The 20,606-nt window shown below is 43.4% G+C and overlaps 1 protein-coding gene across 3 annotated transcripts in view; it reads right to left on the bottom strand.

The window, feature by feature from the left end:
• Positions 1-14,885: 14,885 nt before the first annotated feature.
• FAM107B (family with sequence similarity 107 member B) overlaps positions 14,886-20,606 on the bottom strand; it is a gene marked incomplete at its 5' end in the record, with an annotated part of 189,799 nt that continues 184,078 nt past the window's right edge. For all 3 annotated transcript variants that reach the window (XM_080918071.1, XM_080918073.1, XM_080918072.1), the window contains 2 exons: positions 14,886-15,769; positions 16,660-16,810. In XM_080918071.1, coding sequence (XP_080774197.1) covers positions 15,653-15,769; positions 16,660-16,810 — 268 coding nt within the window. In that variant the 3' untranslated portion in view covers positions 14,886-15,652. The remainder of the gene's footprint in view (positions 15,770-16,659; positions 16,811-20,606) is intronic.

The following is a 20,606-nucleotide window of genomic DNA, read 5'->3' as shown; positions in this document are numbered from 1 at the left end:
TCATGGTGTCTCTTCATAGCAGCACGACCCAAACTAAGACACACGGATCCTGCTGTCACTACCATACCACATGCCAGGAATCAACAGAGCTAGGAGCCCTCAACTGAGACATCCGAAACCGTGAGCCAAGGCCAAGCTTTTCTCTTCCAAGTTGTTCCTTGGAGTTATTGTTTTACCTCCATGAACATAGCAGGCATAGGGGCGTGACCAATGTTCTAGGCAGCTATAACAATTACCCAGTAAAACACTTAGCATAATGTCTAACCCGTAGTAAAGGTTGTCTGCTACCATTTCAGAAGCCCAGAGGTAGTTTAGTGAAACCGACCAGTTTTAATAGGACCTAAGTTTCCATGATAGGCAGACTGGCCTTCAATGTAGTGACAAGAGAGACCATCATAAGCTGAGATCTGTGTTTCAGGAAATAACTACCATATAATAAAAGAAGAGAGACAGAGGATTGAGGGAATTGGTCTTCTATGAATCACTGCGAGGTATGGGTGTGCGGGTGACCCTCTGCAGACTGCTACTCCCCTGCCTCCTAAAAACTCACTCACTGGATGAATGAAACCCATTCTTCCAAGCAGACGTGAGCCCGTTTTTATAGCCTTTCGGGAGAACTGAAAGTCAGGAGGTTCAGACGCTGTCACCGTAAGCAGCAGCCCTGAGATTCATACAGGGGACTTTTCTGGGATCAGAAACTAGATGTCACGTGGACAGGTTTAAACAACATTTACTATTCATGCATTGAATATCTCAGCCAGATGAGAGCAGAAAACTGGGGTGAAAAGATCAATATGGAAACTAATAAGACAACAATACAGCCAAACTATAAGAGTTCCACTGCATCCCAGTAGGTGGCAGCATCCAGCATCATTTTAAGGCCATTATGAACAGGTTCAACCACTGCACTGAGGGGTCTATACGGGCGAAGTGGTAGGCTAGGACTAGATTTTATTACTTCACCTGAGCCTCACAATCACTTATCACGATGGGTACGAGCATCCTAGATTAAGGGATCAAGCTCAAAGCTGCCGAATCCTAAAGTCAACAGCGGGCCCGGGAGGGCGGGCAAATGCTGCGCATAGCTGGAGAGGCCCCACCTCCTCCAATCCCTACTGGTGGCTCCTTCGGTGCCCAGTCGCCTGCTGTGCGCCTTTGAAAGACAATGTCCACTGGCTTCCCTGTCCAGCACCCGTTGCTTAACAGGAAATGAAGGGACGGAGCTGGAACTCAGAGAGTTCTCGCCCAGCCTGTACAATCCCCAATGTTGCTAAAAAGGAAAGTGTTTTTTGAGCAACTACTCACGCCAGGATTTACATCCCAAACATCAGCTTCCGGCCCGGGCCCGACAGGATACACTCCCAAACATTCTAGCCTAGATCCTCTGGTGTCCCAAAGGATTTTGCAAGGCCTGGCCTGGCTCTGACCTGGCCTTAAAGCGTCCCTTCCCGTGACAACAGGACTGTCCCAACTGCTCCCACTGCATGAGATGGTGTCAGTGTTTCTCTACCGGGAAGCATGGTTTCTGTGTACTTTCTCTAAGTGAAGGCACAGTCTCCGGAGTGTTCGCCCACAAAATGGCGCTTGTAGGTCTCACGGCCAGCTGGACAGACTTGCAGAAGAGGAATATGGAGGCAGACATCAGGGTTTAAGATGTTCCTGGAGGATGTTTAGCTAGTGTTGTTCTGTCATTTATTGGTGACATGGACCATACAGGTCTAGGGTCCTTCATGACATAGAATTCTGGTGACAGAACCCTGACTGACTGAAGAACAAGACAGATAAGTATGAGAACTGTAACTGCTGATGTTTCTTAACCACTTTACACATAATTCAGGGAGGCGAATAGAAACATTATGCCCATTTTATAGATGAGGAAACTGAGGCCAGAGAATTATAAACGTGTATTATTAAAAAAAAAAAAGTGGTAGAATACAAGATTCTCTGACTCCAGAGAGAGCTCCTAAACGTATTCTATTGTCTCCATCCCCAATTTCTAACACCCCAAATGAATTTCATCTGAAACTGTTTATGGAAACCACCATACACATACACATGTGTGTATACATAAACACATGCATATTCATGTATGCATATAGATACAAACACACAGAGGGGAGAGAGAGACAGAGGCTTCTTCTGGCCAATGAGGATCAGTCCAACATCTGGAGCTGGCAAGCCAGAGGTCGGACTTGGCTGCTGCCCTTAGCTTACTAGATTTTTCTCTCACACAAAATACATGCATGTGTGTGATGAGTTCATGTGGTAAAAGAGAGGCAAGACCTCGGTACTTGTCTATGACAACCGACTTTGAGCCTTCCTCAAATATCTTAGGAAAACATTAGCTGCTCTTTTGTGCCTCCTTTCTTCAGGGGTGACATATTAGCTCTTTCCATGGCAAGGATTCTTGCTTATCTGTGAGGATTTTATACATTCGTTCATTATTTTTAACCCCCATGACCACAATTCCAGGAAGAAGAGCATCAGGGGAAGAGGATTGTATTTTAGCCACTGTTTGAGAGGTTTCATTCCACCATGGTGGGGACAACATGGCCGGCCACCTCATATCAGGGCAGACAAGAAACAGGATGGGACAGAATAGGAAAGGGTCAGAGCAACACAGAGCCCCTACGCCTCCAACTAAGCTCCACCTTCCAGGGGTCTACTTAAAGCTGAATCCATCCGAGGATTAAATTATTAACTAGATCAGAGCCCTCGAGACCTAATTGACTACCCAGAAATATGCTTTACTTAGTATCCTGGGTGTCCCTCAACCCAATTAAACTAGCAATCAACTACCCCTTCTCTATCTGTACGCTGGCTGACATGCAGAAAGTGACTGGTTCACACAAGAGAAGGAATGAGCTCAACCTTGGGAGAGGAAAGGTAGGTTGGGTCTTCATTCCCAAAGATGTCTGCTCCTCAAATCCCTGTTCCCTCCTGTGGCTCTTCCCCGTGACCCCCAAGTGTCTGTCCCTATGCCATCTTCCTCTGTCACCCAGAGATGTGGACATGTGTATACAAATCCAAAATTGCCATGTACAGAATAAGACAGTAAGAGAAACACAGCCAGTCAGCAGAACCGGCAACCCTTATGAGCAGGCTGTGGTGATCTTGGAAAGGAGCAGACCCTGGGGGCTGGATGGGAGAGTTGAGCTTTGCTAAAGTACGTCACATTTGTTTCCCAAGTCAGAGCCTGAAGCTAAGAACTCATTGGAGAAGGGTGATTTATGATCAACTGAGGCACCTCTAGCTTCACTGTGCAAGGAGGACAGGAGGGAAACTCTTTTTAGAGTTTAATTTTTAGACCAGCCTGAATCAGTATGAATCAATGGGTATCAATATGACATTTTCAAACAGTGTCTTGGTGGATTCTTGTCTCCCCTCTTCTGCTCCATCTCTTCCCCGACAACTTGTATCCTTCCCCTCCAGACTCCTTTCTGCTTTTATAGCATGTGTGTCTTTCTGCCTGTTAAATGTTCTTTTTCACCTTCTCTTGGTGTCCAAAAATTAAAAACAGACGGACACCATGGCTCAGGTATACCACGCCTCGGCAGATACCCAAAGGAACATCTGTCCAACTTAGAGACAGTTGCTCACCCACACTCCTTGCTGCTCCTTTTACAGCAGGAAGGAGGAGGAATAACCAGGATGTCCACCCACAGGTGAACAGACAGGGAAGAAGCGCTGTATACATACAGAGGAATTTAATTCAGCTATAACAAAAAGCTAAAGTACGAAACAGGTGGGAAACCAAGGAGCTGTGGACAGTATTACACCAAGTGAGGTGACCTAAGCTCATGTTCTCTCTCATATGTAGCTCCCACTTTGTGGGGTGTGTGTGTGTGTGTGTGTGTGTGTGTGTGTGTGTGTGTGTGTAATGAGGGAACCTCAGTGAATGGTACCTAAGAACGAGGTAAGAGGTGTCTTAGCAAAATGATAGCAGAGGAAAATAGCCACATTTGAGACAGTACGTCTTTTTTATTTATGAATCTTCTGTGTGTAAAAACTTAAATGGACAGTTGTGGATATAGCCCAGCGAATAAGAGGGTTTGCTGAGCAAGAGGGCCTGAGCTCAAGTCCCCAGAACAAACGTAAGAAGTCACGTGGGGCTGCCTATGCACCTGTTACCCCAGAGCTGTGGGGGAACACAGGAGGCCTCCTGGGTTTGCCAGCTGCCAACCCAGCTCTAGGTTCAGTGGAAAACCCTGTCTCAAAAAATATAAAGCAGAATGCAATGTCCTTCCTCTCATGGTGCTTCCTTTCAACAGGAAGCCACAACAACGGAATCGATACCCACTTTCCCTGGTGGAAACATACAGCTCTTCAAAAGGGAGGAAGAATATTTTTCCAGTAACAATTCAATAATGCAAATCCTCATTCTCTATACATTTTTATTCAGTTATCATAGGCAAAGTCATGAAGCTAGGAGCTGAACCAGCTAGGGTCAGAGCAGGACAAAAGAAACAATTCTTTGTTGCATTTATTTATTCAAATAGAAAATAAATCTCAAAGTAAAAATTGTTCTTATAAGAATCGATTTTTTTATTTTAGAAACTGTTGTTTGCTGCGCACGCTCTGTCACCACCCGGCCCATTTTTTCTGCCTTCCCTTCTCACCCCTCTTATTAACACCCTTTAGGTAATAAAACCTGCTTTCCCCCCAAAGGCACACACTCTAAAGAAAAGCAACATGGGATGTCAATCATTGAACGCAGTAAACATCTCTCAATAAGGTTCAAATGTAAATTCCAGAACATTCATGAAAAATATATTAATTGATCGTAGCCTGTATTTTTAAGTTACTTAGCAAAAAACATAAGTGCTCTAATATTCTCTGAGAGGAAATACTGCTAATCTTGCTGTGACATAGAGCTATGAGTCCTAGACGCCCTGATTACCAGAGACCTGCACAACCAGGCCGGCTAACAGGCTCCCTCCTAGGATTCCATTTTTATAAATCAAAGAAGGGGCCGGAGTAATGGCTTTTAGGTTAAGAGAACTAGCTGCTCTTGCAGACACCCTGGGATTGGTTCCCAGCACCTACAGGGTAGCTCACACACTTCCCCATAACTCTAGTACCAGGGAATTTTCTCCCATGTTCTGTCCTCCATGGGCCCCAGGCACATACACATACCATGCCTGTAGAACTCTCACACACAATGAAAAGCCAACAAATAAATAATATTCTTTATTAAATAAAATGTTTATGAAATAGAATGGAGAGGAAAATGCCAAATCCTGAGTCCTGGGATAGAAACAGGAGGTATTCAGTGCACACTCAGTATCAATAAACCCAAGGGATGTTCACAGATCACCTGCAGACCCCCAAGTCCTCCTAGAAAATGGCACTGCATTTATGTGTCACCTATGCATGTATCCCCATAGCCATCTCTCGTTCTCCTATAATACCTAAGCACATAGTTGTTCCACCATCTGTTTAGGGACAAACAAGATTTTTTAAAATCCGTGTGCAATTCAGATGCTGTGCTTCTCCAGATATCACCTGTGACTGGTTAACTCCGAAGATATGGAGATCTGCAGAGATATGGCTCTGTCTCCTTGACCTACACAGAAGTATCTACGAATACCTCTCTAGTTCGTATAACTTACATCATTAGCATCATCTCAAACATAATTGTGAAATTCAGGCAATCAATTCCTTGGACAGAAATATGCAGAAATCCACATAGTCAAATTTTTCTGAGAGTCACTTGACATTATAAAAAATGTCAGATTTACCTGCTGGAGTAATAGTGGCATGTGCAATACAGGGGTCACCAACTGCTTTCTGATTGAATTTGAGACATGCTCAGCAGCCGAGAACACACACAAACACAGAGACACACAGACACAATTGTAAACCTTATCAAAACCAATGGCTTGGGAAATGACAGCCCCTGGAGGAGAATGTACTACTGGTGGGTTTTTGTGTTTTGTTTTTGTTGATGTTTTGGAGTTTTGTGTTGTTGCTGGTAAGTTCTGTCCTTGATCCGACAGATACGTACAGTGTGCTTACCAGTCGACAAGTCCCGAAGTGTGAACATTGCAATGGGTAAGGCAAACATTAGAGCTTAATTTGTAGTATACATGGCCATGCCTGGGGCTTTGGTCTTTACCCTCAAATCAACAGGATGCCAGGAAATGAGAGGTAGGTCAAAAAGGATGCCATAATATCGGAAGCCGCCATGCTGAAATGCTAGTGGTATTGGGGAGGGATGCAAAAATTTAGGATATATTTAGGGATCTAAGTGAGCAGAACCGAGTGGTTAGCTGGATATCAGGGAGGGGAGGTATGGTAACTCACAGCTCCTAATATACACAAGTGTGTTGGTTTGAATGAGAATGGCCTGCATAGGCTCATACGCTTGACTACGTGGTACCCAGTTCGTGGAGCTGTTTCAGAAGGGTTGTATGGCTTTGTTGGAGGCAGTGTGTCATTGGGAGCAGGCTCTGAGACTCACACCATTCCCAGTGTGCCCTTAGCCTGTGAATTAAGATGTGAGCTCTCAGCTGCTGCGCCAGCCACGTGTTGTCAGGCCTTTGCTCTCCACCATGATGGACTCCAATTCTCTGAGACTATAAGCTCAGTTAAACCCTTTGTTTTATTAGTTGTCTTGTTTGCAGTGTCTTATCGGAGCTATGGAAGAGTAACTAAGACAAAGAGCGTGGCCCCATCCCTGAGGACTGGGGCTTGAACAGGGCTGTCATGGGGCAGGCAGATCTTGGGCTCATTTAATTTTAATGAACTACACTTCTCTCTTCTCTATAGCAACAGTGACAGCAGCACCCAGGGGGGACTGCAGGATTATTAGATCCTGAGTGTCAAACACTCCACCCACTAACTGGCACAGACAGAATATGATGACGGTGGCTGTGTTTCCCATCACCATGTGAGAAGCTGAGGTCAAGGGTACCTGACCTCACACCTTGGCCATTATTTTCACATCACCCTTCACAGTTGCCATGGTATCACATCTGTGAGATTCCTTCGATGTGTGTTTGGGTTTGCCTTGATGTTTCAAAAGGACTAGGGGCTGACTCTAATTTTTCTGAGTTGTAGTCTTGCGAATAGACATGAGGTAGTTTTGTCTCGGGGACCTCGCTGGTTCCTGTCACCATGTGTCCAGAATGGGTGACCAGAGATGGCCTACCATGTGGTGGATGACGGCCATGGCAGACCATACAATTTCACTGCTAGTAAGAATGTTGACAGACACCCTCGGGTGATTTGGAAACAGCTGCCGGGTGTACCACACCCAGGATGCAGCACGTTACTCTTACTTGTTCCTCTTCTGTCTGATCCAGGTTGTATGTTACTACTAATCCTGAGAACCTGCTTTTCTTTGTACCTCCCCCAAGTCCACCCATCCACTGTGTGTGTGTGTGTGTGTGTGTGTGTGTGTTTCACTTTCAGATATGTAAGCATAGGTACACACATGCCATGATGCACATTTGGAGGTCAGAGGTCAACCACAAGTGTAAATCATTGCCTTCCACTTGAGCCAGGGTCTCTTGTCTGCCGTTGTGTAAAGCAGGCTAGCTGGCCCTTGCGAGCTCAGAGATTCTCTTATAGTGTCTCCTGCCTCCACCTCCCTTCTTTCTTCAGGACTGCTGGGACTACAGATGTGTCTGATCACAGAGGCTTTTTGGTACTTTCTGGAGATTTGAAGTGAGATCCTTACCCAGCCCCTAAACCTACCTAGTCTTAACTTTTGAAACTAGAGAAAGACATCGGAAGATAAAGAAACAACACCCATGTTTTGTTTCTATCACCTGAACTGCTAATACCCGCTGCCTCCCTCAGAGAACAATGATGTGAGCCCCCGTCTAGCAATAAATCCATGATTTCGTGTGTGTGTGTTCTTGCTGGACTTCCCCCCCCCCCCCCGTAGTTACTGTCTTCTGGCTCTTCCTGTGGCATAGTATTAGACATTTATTATTGATTATGTCTTGGGCCACGCTTATTTCTGAACAAGGTTATAAACACTTCAAATGCTAAAGCCAGCAAGCCGTCTTGTAACTGTATTTGTTAAGTTCATGCAGTTAATTGGCTGCTTATCTCTGAGAGACACCAAAATCACTGAGGAAGAAAAAGGGAAATGAGGAGAGAGCTCACACTGCGGCAGCTGCTTTTTAATAATGGCACCAACTCAGCAAATTAAAGCTGTAAAATACCCGTGGCTCGCTGGGGTTCTACAAAGTGACTTTTCCCCATGCCATGGGCCTAGGCTGGTTACCAGTTCCATACCAGCTACCTATGAACCCTGATTCCTGGGTAAGGTGTTCCTCCTTGCTGACACCTGACTGACCCTTTCTCCAGTTCTTCAGTAGCTCTCTTCCCCAAACTGAAATCTCGAGCCTTTGTAGAGAAATGAATGTACAGACTACGCCGGCAAAGGCACCTGGAACCATAAACAGAAAATAAATAGACGTTTCATCGTCATCCAAGATAAAGAATTTTCCAGAAAGACCTTGATTGAACAACCTTGGGGTTCCGCCAAGGCCTGAGAAAGTAGTAGTACCTCATTACGGGGCTTCTGTTCCCTCCATGTTCCCAGACACCTTGACCCCAGCCAACATAAACAGTATCAGGAAGGACCAGAGTAGTGGAACCAACTTACCTTAAATTCCAGTATCCAGTAGCAGAGAAAACATATAAGGGTAAAAACTGTTTCCATGATGAGGCCTACAGTCTCTCTCTCTCTCTCTCTCTCTCTCTCACACACACACACACACACACACACACACACACACACACACACTGGGGTTTTCAAGAGCAAAGGAGCCAACATGTTTGTAACTTTACAAACCAGGAATCAGGAACGTGTCAGTCGGCTTACCGCAGCAGAGGTCCTACAAACCCAGAGTGACTGCAGGCTGGAAAGTCAGGGGACCTAGCAGCTGCTCAGTCTGGGAAGAGTTAGAACAGGAGAGGTCAAGTCTGCAGCCCCAGTCAAGGCTGGAGGCTTGGAAACTCTCTGAAAGCTGCTGGTGAGGGTCTTCAAGCAAAGGCTGAAGAATGTGGAATCTGGTGCAGGGGCACAGGGTAGGAGCTTAAACACACTTGCTAGGGAAGAATCCACTCGCCCAAGCGTGCGTCTGCTGGTTTAGGTTCAGTTCCAGCCCGGCAATGTGCATATTCTGAACAGTGACCTATGTATGCCTCATGGTTTCTGGAAATATCCCACAGATAAATATCTAGAAATGCTCTTTACCAATTAGAACCAAGTCTAACTGTCACGGGGACCAAGAAAGGATAGTGAAGTTCTTTATTCTGAGCCTGCTTCACTTCATTTTATCAATACAAGGTCTTATTATGTAGTCCGGACTGGTGTCTGACCCCTGACCTCCTGTGTGCTGTACGTACACTGCATCTAGTGTCTTATTATTAATTCACTACTCCCCCCGACAATATCAACTGTGAGTGTATATGATCTTGGATTGCTGACCTACTGACACATATACTGTTCATGGCAATAATTTCAAGATGCATCGTATTTGAATGATAAAGAACACTGAGTTGATATAATACTTCCAGTTAACGTTTCCTTTCATTTCTGTCCTTTAAACCCTTAGGGTTCAACATTTTTCTTACTGTGTAACTGTGCACCTGTAATCCCAGTTCTGGATGGTGGTGGAGAGACAAGGAGATGGATCTCTACAAGTTCAAAGCTAGCCTGGCCTATGTAGCAAGCTCTATGTGAGCCAGGGCTGCAATCCAAAACCCTGCCTGAGAAGACAGAACAGCTGTGATACAAAGACATAGCCAATGTATTCAGAGTATTGGGTATACATGGGCATCTTGTTTATTCTATGAAGAATATACATTTTTTAAAAAAGTATATGGATGTGTTTATTTTAAGGTAGGTATACAGGGAATAATATAAGCAACTATAAAATAAGAAGAAATTAAGAAAATTAGAGTACCAAATATAGAGAGAATATTGCAGATCCTACTTGACAGCAAATTAAAGAGGACCTATCCGTATGTTCAAGTTAATAGTCAAATATCCCCAAAAACTTGTGACAAATATAAACAAACATCAAAGCAATCCTACTAAGTTTGCAGTCTAGAGGGCAGACATTTCAGTGATGCCAGTGAGTAGGGTCAGCGTGTGTAAAGGCAAGGCAGTGCTAGTCACTCGAAACAAAGGCACACACTGTTCCCACGGACAGCAAGCAGGCATCCAGTGGACAGCTCTACACCTCCCATGAGAAATCAACAGCTCAAGGCTTTGCTCCAAGGCCTGTGCTTGGACTCAGATAACTATCCAGGCAGCTCTGCGCAAGCAAAAAAAAAAAAAAAAAAAAAAAAAAAAAACAGTCAAAAATGCAGACCGCCCTCCTTCAGTGAGTCTGAGGGGAGTATTTCCTTTTTGTAGTGTTGACTGAAGTTTCCCTGAGACTTGAGGAAATTAAAGAGGTATGGCCATAGTAGTGGGAAAGTAATTTTTAAAATATAAAAGCAATAGAAACAAGGCTTCATAGTTTTGTAGGCTTGTGTGTATGTGGGTAGACACACATCTGTGCTTGGAGGTTACAGGTTAATGTTGGACGGTCGTCCCCATGGCTCACCATTACATCTATCGAGGGAGCGTTTCTCACTTGAAGCCAGAGCTCCCTGGATTTAGCTGGTCTAGCTAGCCAGCTTGCTGGAGGAGCATATCTCTAACTCCCAAGGGCTAGGAGTGCAGGTGGCTGTCATGCTCAAATGGCATTTTAGTGTATGTTGGGTATCTGGACTACCTTCACTCCACTGGGGCCTTCTCACTAGCCAAAGGCTCGACTTTTAAGCTAAGTTTCTCTAAGTTATTTCTAAAATGTTCTGGTCACTGTATCTAAGTATGTATTGTATATTGATTTGACATTTCCCTTACATTAGCCACTCTAAGCCCATCATTATAGTTTCAGTTGTTTGGGGGCAGCTAAGTAATTACATTTATGGCACGTTTAAGTGGTCAAGGAAAATTATTCTCAGGGGGAAAAAATAAAGAAAAGTGAAAAGAGATGAGAGAAAATAAAAGCCAAGCTTGTTAGCAGGTGATAACATTTGGGAGGCTGAAGAAGAGGAAGGCAAGGTGAAGTCAAGACTGCAATAGAGAGAGAAGGGAGTGGGGAGGGGAAAATAAAATAAATGTCATAGTTTCTTTCCTTTGTAATTGAATCAGAACGTCAGTAGGCAAGACTTAAGTGGGGAAGGTGGCTGAGGCAGGGCAGGGGAGTGGGCAGAGTCACAGGACTGAGGAAAGATGAGGGAGAGAGGCGGGCTGGTAGCCGGTCACTCTGGAGACAGGAACTGAAGATACCCAAAGGACACAGGTAGAAGAATATGCTCCCTGGGTTCACATTCAACAAGTATAAACACAAGCATCATCATCATCATCGACACAGTTGCCATGCCCACGCATATACACACATGCGCACACGCACGTGCACACACAAACATGTACACACACCTTGATGAAACCCATAACAATAAAAGTTACTTACAAAAACTAAGCAACTAATTCCAGATTCTGATTGGGAATTAATCCGTTGCTAGAAGGTGTAGGAGCAGATGGGGAGATACTGAAAACATCCCTAGTTGATAATCAGACAAGTTTCTCAAGAGAAAAATCAGACAAAATTGTGATTGTGAGGCTACTAGCTCCTAAGACTGCTCTATCTTAAGACCTTGGTAATAAAACACCTCTAGTTGTCACATCAGTAAATGCAGGCCTTGTAATAGAATTCTGACCGTCACCTTGGGGAGTTAGCGATTCCAAAGGGGCAGCTATCATTTGTGGAATCCACCTGAGCTGGTCTTTGAGTTCACAGTGTAGCTTAAATTTACTCCAAGGGACTTTACAGTCCTCCACTCCACCAACTGGGCTATCAAAGGCAATTGAATCAGACTTTAAGATCAAGAGTCCAAAGATCTTCAAAACTGGACAAGTGGTCAAAATATATAAAAAGTAAAAGCATTTTGTATAGCTATTTGCTTCAGAATGTCTTCCCTCCTGAAAGGAGGCATGCTTGTATTAAAAAACAAAAAAGCCTTATTCATTTTATTTGTGTGAATTGAACTTGGGGCCTTAATGCAAGTTATGTAGGTGTTCTACCTCTGAAAGAGTATGCAGAGCCCTTGCAGGCTTTTCAAATACTTATAATATCTAACGACAATATTATGCAAGTTAATGAAATGTGAGTATTGCTATTGAAAAAATAAGAAAAGCACCCATGTTAAGTTCATATGTAATGTCTTTTCCCCTCTCTGTACCTTTCTGTTCCCAGCAGTCCCCTCCTCCCTTCGCACATCTCAGGCATTCTGATGCCTTCCTCACATTGATGGTTAAAGACCCACACACACCATGTAAGGCTTAGGAAGTACATGAAACTCAAATTTTCAATCCAAAGTTGTAACTAGAACTGCTGGGGATAGGAGGCTCTCCCTGTGGCAGATGCAGCTTTTTTGAGCCCTTATGTGGAATGGGCTTTTCAATGATGCTTTTTGCTGAGTCACCCATACTCCTGTAAAAACCCCAACAAAACCCCTGGATGACTGAGCCAAACATGAGGAGAAGCATTTCTTTGGTATATCATCACTGTCCCATCTAGGAGGAATGGACATTCATTTCCATTTGCCTAGTGAAAGTCACACAGTAAGGTCTAGCTGTCAAGGAAAGATATTTGAGCCACTCTAACAGTAACAATATAATACAGCTATGTATACAGAGCATCACCAACTCCTCTCTCTTGACAGTAGTATTCATGCAACTGAATAAGCAAAACCGACATGAAAGCAGACTTCCTAAAACTTTCCCTATCCACAAGAACAAAGAAGTCTGGACCTTCCAAAAAGGTATCTTCTACTGTCTTACTGAGCTCCTAAAATTCTGAGTCTTGTGACCTGAAGGACCAACAGCTACAACAATGCTGTGTACTTTCTGCAAAAGGCAGCTGTATTTAGAGCCACTGACATGTGAGGGTAGAACTGTTCGCCATGTAAGTTTTCATATTCAACAATGCATAAAGAGATGGCATACCTGATGTCAGAGTCACCCAAGGGAGACTTGGAAGCTACAACACTCCCCTCTAGGTCTAAATAGCCCTTAAACAAACAAGACAAACATGGCTGCGTGGTCCAAGCATTGGTGATTTTTATTAAGAATAACTTTGGTTCTAAGAATTCCACCCTCGATTCTGTAATACTTTCCATTAAAAAAACAATTATACAAGAGCAAATACAAAAAATATTAAATTATGAAAACAAATCCATTAAGGCTCCCTTTATATATATTATGTACACTCAAATGGGCTGAGATTCTTGGAGTAGAAGAATAAAGTCAACTGTTATAGCTTAGAAAGCAATACTACTTTACTAGCAGGAGACTACAAAACACAGAGCTGTTTTAATAAAAGTACAGAGTGGAAAAATGGAGCCTTTTCCCCCCATAAGTGGCTCAAAGCACGACACTGCTCAAAAGGTGACCTGTCCTCGGGGTTTGGATTACACAGTGCAAAGAGAGAGTGACCGACAGCATTCTCAACAAGCAGAGCCGAGCAGGTTCCTAAAGGCCCCACTACCCGGATGCTCTGAGACCTGGCAGAAGCCATCACTTCACGCTCTGTACAAGTCCTCTTTTGGCTAGACTCTGTAGCACTAATCACCAAGGAAGATCACAGGTCTGAGTGCACCAGGAAGCGATGTTTGTAGCTAGCTTTTCCCTGGTGGTGTAGAGTCCCTTGGTCTTATGAACAGCATCAGCCCTTCTATAGGAGCTGGCAATGGCCCTTGAAGACCCTGCCAAGAGGCAGAACATCTCCAGGGCTAACTTCCAGGTAGATTAAAAAGGTCTAATTGCCCCGAATCCTCACCCTGCCACCTGCCACCATTACTCCATATGCATATAGAAAGACTAGACAATGTGCATTGGAGAGGTTTATTTCAACAATCAGTGAACGAACTTTTTCCCCCAAAGGGAGGGAAGATGACAGTGGTCACCATACCAATCTTCAGGGGCAAACCAGCTTATCTTTAGCATCTCATATTCTATTTAGATGACACTTGCTGACAGGACCCAGAACTCCTGCTGCAATCATCTCTCGTGCTTCCTGTCTAGCAGTGAGTTATCATCACATACTTCTTATTCATCCTTGAATGGAACCTGGGCCTGTTAACTATCAGACTCAAGTGTTTCCAGAGAAAAATAGCATCTAGTGTGCTAATCAAGTATTCCAAAGCACTACATCCAGTATTCTATGCATCATGAAAGAAAACAGTCTTCAGTGTAGAAATTTCTGGTTAAATCATCTCTATGGAGAAGTACTAAATACAAAAAAAGAAAAAGAAAAAAAAAAAAAAAAAAAAAAAACCTCCCATGCCTGTAGTATAAAATATATTTTGCATGAGAACTTTCATATTATTTATAACTTAGATGTCTCTTTGAACAGCATGCTAGCTAGCATGAGGAAACTGAGCAGCCCTGCCCAGCACCTCAGCTTTTCCTGAGAGGTGCAACATAGTAGTCAGGACCTTCCCTGCCAACAGCATCATACCAAGAGAGTGCCAAGATAGTCATTCTTCACAAGAAACAAACGGGAAAGAAACTTGTGACCACTCACCAGAGATGTTCAAAGTTCAAATCTAAAACATTTAGAATGTAAAAAGCCTTCCCCTAAAGTCTCCTAGAAACAGACCTCTATTCACATTCCATACCACATCTAAGGGTCTTGTCACCCAGTCCTAATGGACTCCCCTCTACACTGCTCTCAGGACAACTCAAAAGATCTGCTCTCTCTAGATGGGACACAGAAGTTGAGGGACACACTCTAGTTTCATCTGCCAAAGAACTGAGGAATTGCTTCAGCGAGAAGAAATAGTTGAGTATGAAATGTCAAACTAAAACAGAACAGAACACCTATGGCTACCAAAGCAAGATAGGAAAAGACAGGACATGTGTACCTTCTTAGAAGAGGAAGGGTGACATCTGGCATGCTGTCATACCAAGAACCTAAGGGAATTACAGTAAGTTCATGACGGGTGCTGACACATTAAAATGTCTTATCCTGTTCCTGAACTTCAATGTCAACCAAAGTTCTATGTATGATCGAACAAACAGTAATCACCTCCTTTCTTAATTTGTAATGTGGGAGGAGAGAGGGTAATTCTGGTTTCTCAAAATGAAATACAAATACTGGATGTAACAGATGAAAATGCATTTTGATGCAATCAAAACAATCTAACAGATAACCCAAGGAAGGATTCCAGACAATTTGCTTAGTTTTTAAAGGAACAGGAAGGCTCTGTGTCCCACTAAACTTGGAATGGAAGCAAAGGCTGAGTAACAACCCTCACGTGTGTTCCAGTGCCCGCTTCCTGGTTCTCTTTGCTTGTTTTGTGGTTTTCTTTGTCTAAAGTCTCTAAACACAGGTCCATGGTATCTTGTGTGCTGGTCGATGTCTTTCATTTGGCGAATGGGAATTGCAACCGTCAGAGACGACTCGTCTACCAAAATGGTAAATCAAACGCAATCCTTTTTTGATAGTCAAAATTCTCAGCTATCTGGATTCTCTTCCTCAGGACTTTGGCCCAAGAGGAGCATTGCAGAGCCTAGACAGGGCTCCTGCAGAGATAGATGTGGGGACACACCAGGTCACACAGCCTGGGTCTAGGACTCCTGGGCCTGGGCCACCTCTTGGCCTGTTCGCCTGAGATTTCCTTTCACCTTCACAAACTCTGGGGCATTTTCTTGCTCTTCTTGTAACTTCTGCTTCTCAAGTTCAAGCTGAATGAATGTCAAACACAAGAAATTAGTTATGTCCTGGAGGGCTTTTTGAAAGACTTAATTTTCAAAAACAGGTTATATATACATAACTTTAGGAATGTTAATCTGTACAAAGCATGAATTCTTCATTTATTGCTACAAACCAAAGAACATCCTGGGTTCACACACAGCTGTTCCTGTAGTCTTTCTCAAACTAACTTACCCCAACACTTGGAGTACAGAGATATTTCAACTTTTCTGGTTTGTGTATGCATGAGTGTGTGCATGCATAGTGTGTGTGAGAGTGTGTGTGGAGTGTGTGTGTGTGTGTGTGTAAGTATGTATGTGAGTATGTGTTAGTATGTGTGTGTATCTGAGTGTGTGTGTGTGTGTGTGTATGTGTTAGTGTGTGTGTGCATGCACCCATGCATCAGCATGTATGTATGCATCCATGTGAAAGGTTGAAGCTGACCTGGATGCTCTTTTCAATCACTATCCATCATGTTCCTTTAAGGCAGTGTCTCTCGGTTTAACCCAGGGCTGGTCAACATGACTACTCTATCTAGTTTGTTTACTCTAGGGATCCCTTGTCTACTTCCAAGTCCTGGAATTACAGGCTGGCCACCATGCCACATCTACCCCACATTTACATAGAATCTTGGGATCTGGTACTAAATGCTTTAGCCACAACATTCTCCCCAGCCCTTCTGGTTTGCTTTGGCCTTTGGTGCTTCTTTTAGGTTCCTAATGGACCTTGAATGTCTGCCTTGAATGGGATGTCTGCCCTCTACTGCATGTGTTTCCTGTTTTTCTCTCAGGGTACACACATGCACATATGGTCTGCTGGAATTCTGCTTGCCTGGCATCCAGCATCCTTGCTTCTCAGAGCAGACCCCTTACTCAAGCCCTACCTGCTCCAGCTTCTGCTGTCGCTTTAACAGTTCGATTTCCAGGTCGGATTTCTTCTTCTGAGCTTCTTCCTCCTTCTGCTTGATCACTTGGTCTCGCCTTCTCTTCTCCATTACCTTCTGCAGTTCTGGCTTATTCTGAGGGGCAAGACCCCTGGGGCAAAAAAGGATTGAAAAACTGTCAGCTCAATAAAAGCATTTCTCAGGAAAAGAAATATAACTGAAGGCATGAGCTGTAGAACAGATGGAAACAGAATTAGCCAGAGGAGAGTATCCGTTACCGAGCCAAATGGTTCAACAGCACTCAGACACTCACTGCAAGGAAGAGAAGCTAAAGGCATTTTCCAAAGAGTTCATGAAATCTATGAATTCAATAAAAACACATTGAGGCTGTGGGGAAGGCAGGCAGCAGCTTACACAGTGGGTGGGGCAGCTCCTTACAATAAAGATGAAGATGCCTAAGGCATGAGGCAAATCTAACCCAAGTCACAAGCTACAGCCACGAATCTTCACGTTCTGACTGACAGTTTAGTGACAAGGCAGCTTAGAAAAATGGCTGAGGAAATCTCCCACCTCCTATATTTCAGACCTGAAGGTGGCTCTTGAACCTTTACAGATACATCCAAGACTCAGCTATGCCTGAAGGACAGAGGAGGTGGAGCACACTCCTAACTGCCAGCCATCACAGAGCACCAATGATGTGTGCTTAATGAGATACGAGAGAGCAGACCCCAGGGAAATACATTCCTGAGAGAGAAGAGGTGGCCATTTATTCAAATGGGGACAACCGAGCTCAAGCAGGCCATCATCCCCCAGATGAAACACTCGGGGCAAGTGGACAGTAAAAGACTCCTGTGAGCATGCTCTCTGGTAGGGATTCTCAACTGCATTCCAACCCAGACTCACCTTTCTTTTCTTAGAACCTAACCAGCCCTAGGTTTCTAAGATTCTAGATGAACTTGCCTACCTCTTCCCTGTCTTCCTTCCTTACACTATTGACCCATAAATAATCTCCATTTGATATTAAAATGTATTAAATATATTTCAAATAAAAATGAAACAACAGGGCAGGAAAAGCACTCTACATCAGAGAGTAGCTAGCTGTGCACACTCATGCTATGCATACATGCATGCAACTGTGCACTGATTAGCCTGTCTACATGGCACACTCGGCCCAAGGTACACAGGGCACCTGCCCCCTGCCCCCTCTGCCCATCTCACCTAGCCAATGACTGCTGATTTGCTCTGGGGGACGGCGGTTTCTAGGGAGGCTGTTCACTCCGACTGAACTATAAGTTGCTGAATAAACCTTAAAGAATGATTTCCAAAATATTCTGGTTACAAAACAAAGCAAAAAGTTATGGAACTCATGTGGACTTTAATTATGTTGATTAAAGCTTTGATTTCCTTGACACCTGAGTGCGGTTTTGTGCCTGTTCATTCTTGATAATTGTGAGATGAACCATAAATCATAAAAGTAATCTTCCTTCATTAGAACTTACAGCAGTTTTCTCCTAACCAACAACCTGCTAATGGAAATAGGGAAAGATATATGTGTTATTTTAACAGTGTGTACTTTATAATCAGATTCGGGGATATACTAAATCCTCACTCTTTAAACACAGCCACACAAATCACTACAAACCCAAACCAATCCACATTTTATACTTCTTGGAAAACTATATAAACACAAATATAGACAAAAAGACAGACACACACACAGACACACACACACACACACACTCCAGCATCTCTTCTACCTAGATAGTTTTTAACACAATGAATTTTCTCTTTTCCTATTTTCATTAGCAGGAAGTTGATAGAAGAAAACGGCTCTAAGTCCTAATAAAAGAAGGAAGATTGCTTTTATGATTTTATGGTTTACCCCACAATTATCAAGAACAGAACTGCACACAGGGTATCAGGGAAATCCAGTGTGTAATCAGCACAGTTAAAGCCCACATGAGTTCCTGGTATCATTAACCAGGAGGGTGTGAAGGCACACTGTAATCTCAGCACTCAGAAGGCTAAAGCAGGATACTAGCCTGGGCTACATAGTAAAAGGCCATCTCAAAATCTAAAAGCATCACTAACGAATAATGAATTAAGACTTTCTTGGTTTTGTGAATACATAAGGTCTCAATATAAAACTGCAGGCAATTAATTTTAAGATTAAGAATTTAGTTATATGAATAATTTAAATTCACACATCTTCCATAACTTACTGGCAAATTAACTTCAACTATTAATAACATCTTCTGGGTTATACCAAAGCAGCTGAGCAAACCCTAACGTGGTGGTGGGTCCTTACAAGCCCTGGTGCCTACCTACATTGACAAGTATCTCTAACCCCCTCATGACTGGCCAGGGATCAATCCTGGTGAGCAGAGCTAATTGTGTGTAGGTATGTGTATGTGCAAGTGCATGTGCACATGTCTGTGTGCATGTGAGTACAGGTGTCCAAGGAAGACAGAAGCATGTAATGTCCTGGAGCTGGAGTTACACATGGTTGTGAGCTGTCTGATAAGGGCAGAGAGCCAAGCCTGGCTCCTCTGAAAGAGCAGCAAGTGATCTTAACTGCCACATCTCCAGTCAAAGTAGCCAACTTCTAAAATTAGGGTATTTGTGCCATATATTTTATATATGAAATATATCAGTACTCATAAAACCAAAAATTGAATGCACAACCCAAGCCCTCTCCCCTTTAAAGAAACTGCAGAAGCTCCATTTACACTGTATTCTTGTGGAAGGTATTGTAGTTTGAATCTGAAATCCCCGACCCATGTCAGGATTGACATCAATTCTATGCTTATTTCATTTTTAGTATGTAATGTTTCAATTAAAATGTTTCAAGTGCTGATTATAAAGATTCTGGATACAAGGAAGGTTAAATGTCAGTGATATCCTCTGCAATTACATAATACATTTACAACATTTTAAGCCACCAAGCCTATGATGCTTTATTACCAAGTCAAAAACATAATATATATATTATCTTAATTTAAGTTCAACAAGGGAGATTGCGAGGGTTTTTAAATCATTATTGCATATATTTGGGTTTTGAGTATGTGGACCTGTGTGTGTGTGTGAGTGTGTGCACGTGCGTGCGTGCGTGTGTACATGCTATGCACATACATGTGTGGTCATAGACACATAGCATGCATATGGAGGTCAATGGACAATGACAAAGTGACTCCTGGAGTCACCTTTCTCCTTTTACTATGTGTATGTATCAAGGACTAAACTCAGGTCATCAGGCTTGACAGCCTTTACCCGCTGACCTTCTCACTGACCCTCTGAGACATTTTTAGGGTGGTCCTCCTGATGCCAGTGTTGGGGAGAAGTCCTACTCCAGGACTTCTCTACAAGCATCTCTCCTTCTAGGTCAGTGGATTGTGACGTTGTTGGGTTCGGCCCCAGCACAAGTGAGGGTGTTGTTGGACTGATGCTTATTGCCCTGAATAAAAGTCTATGCATTTTTTGGTAAATGCTTATTAACGTCTGCCTGGTTTGATGCTTGATAGAAAAAAAGAAATCATGGACTTGGTCTTTGGTTTCACATGGCTCAAACAAACCCAGGCGAGCACTACCTAAGACATCGCAGGATCTGGAGTAAGCCTGCATAGGAAATTATCCCTGCATTGTGCTGGGGAAATGGTCGTTTGGTGGACTCCAAACTGAAAGTTGCTTTGTGTAGGTTCCCATTCTTCCGACTGTTCTGCTCTTGGCCTCAATTCCTTCTAAAAATAATGGTGGAGAAGGGGCTGGCTACTCAGTTAATCTCTAAGATGAGTGATAGCTGAAAAGTTGTAATGAAATTTGTGAACAGAGAGAATAAAGCAAAAGTCAATCCTAATTTTACCGCGGATACATTTTCTAGATTACAGGTGACAAACTACTCTGCCCCAATTTATTAGTATCCTGGATCTTACTAATGCTAAATAGGTCTC

This window comes from Micromys minutus (assembly GCF_963924665.1).
Source record: "Micromys minutus genome assembly, chromosome: 6".
NCBI lineage: Eukaryota > Metazoa > Chordata > Mammalia > Rodentia > Muridae > Micromys > Micromys minutus.
Note: the sequence above shows the minus strand (reverse complement) of the source record. Positions and strands in the feature narration are given on the sequence as shown.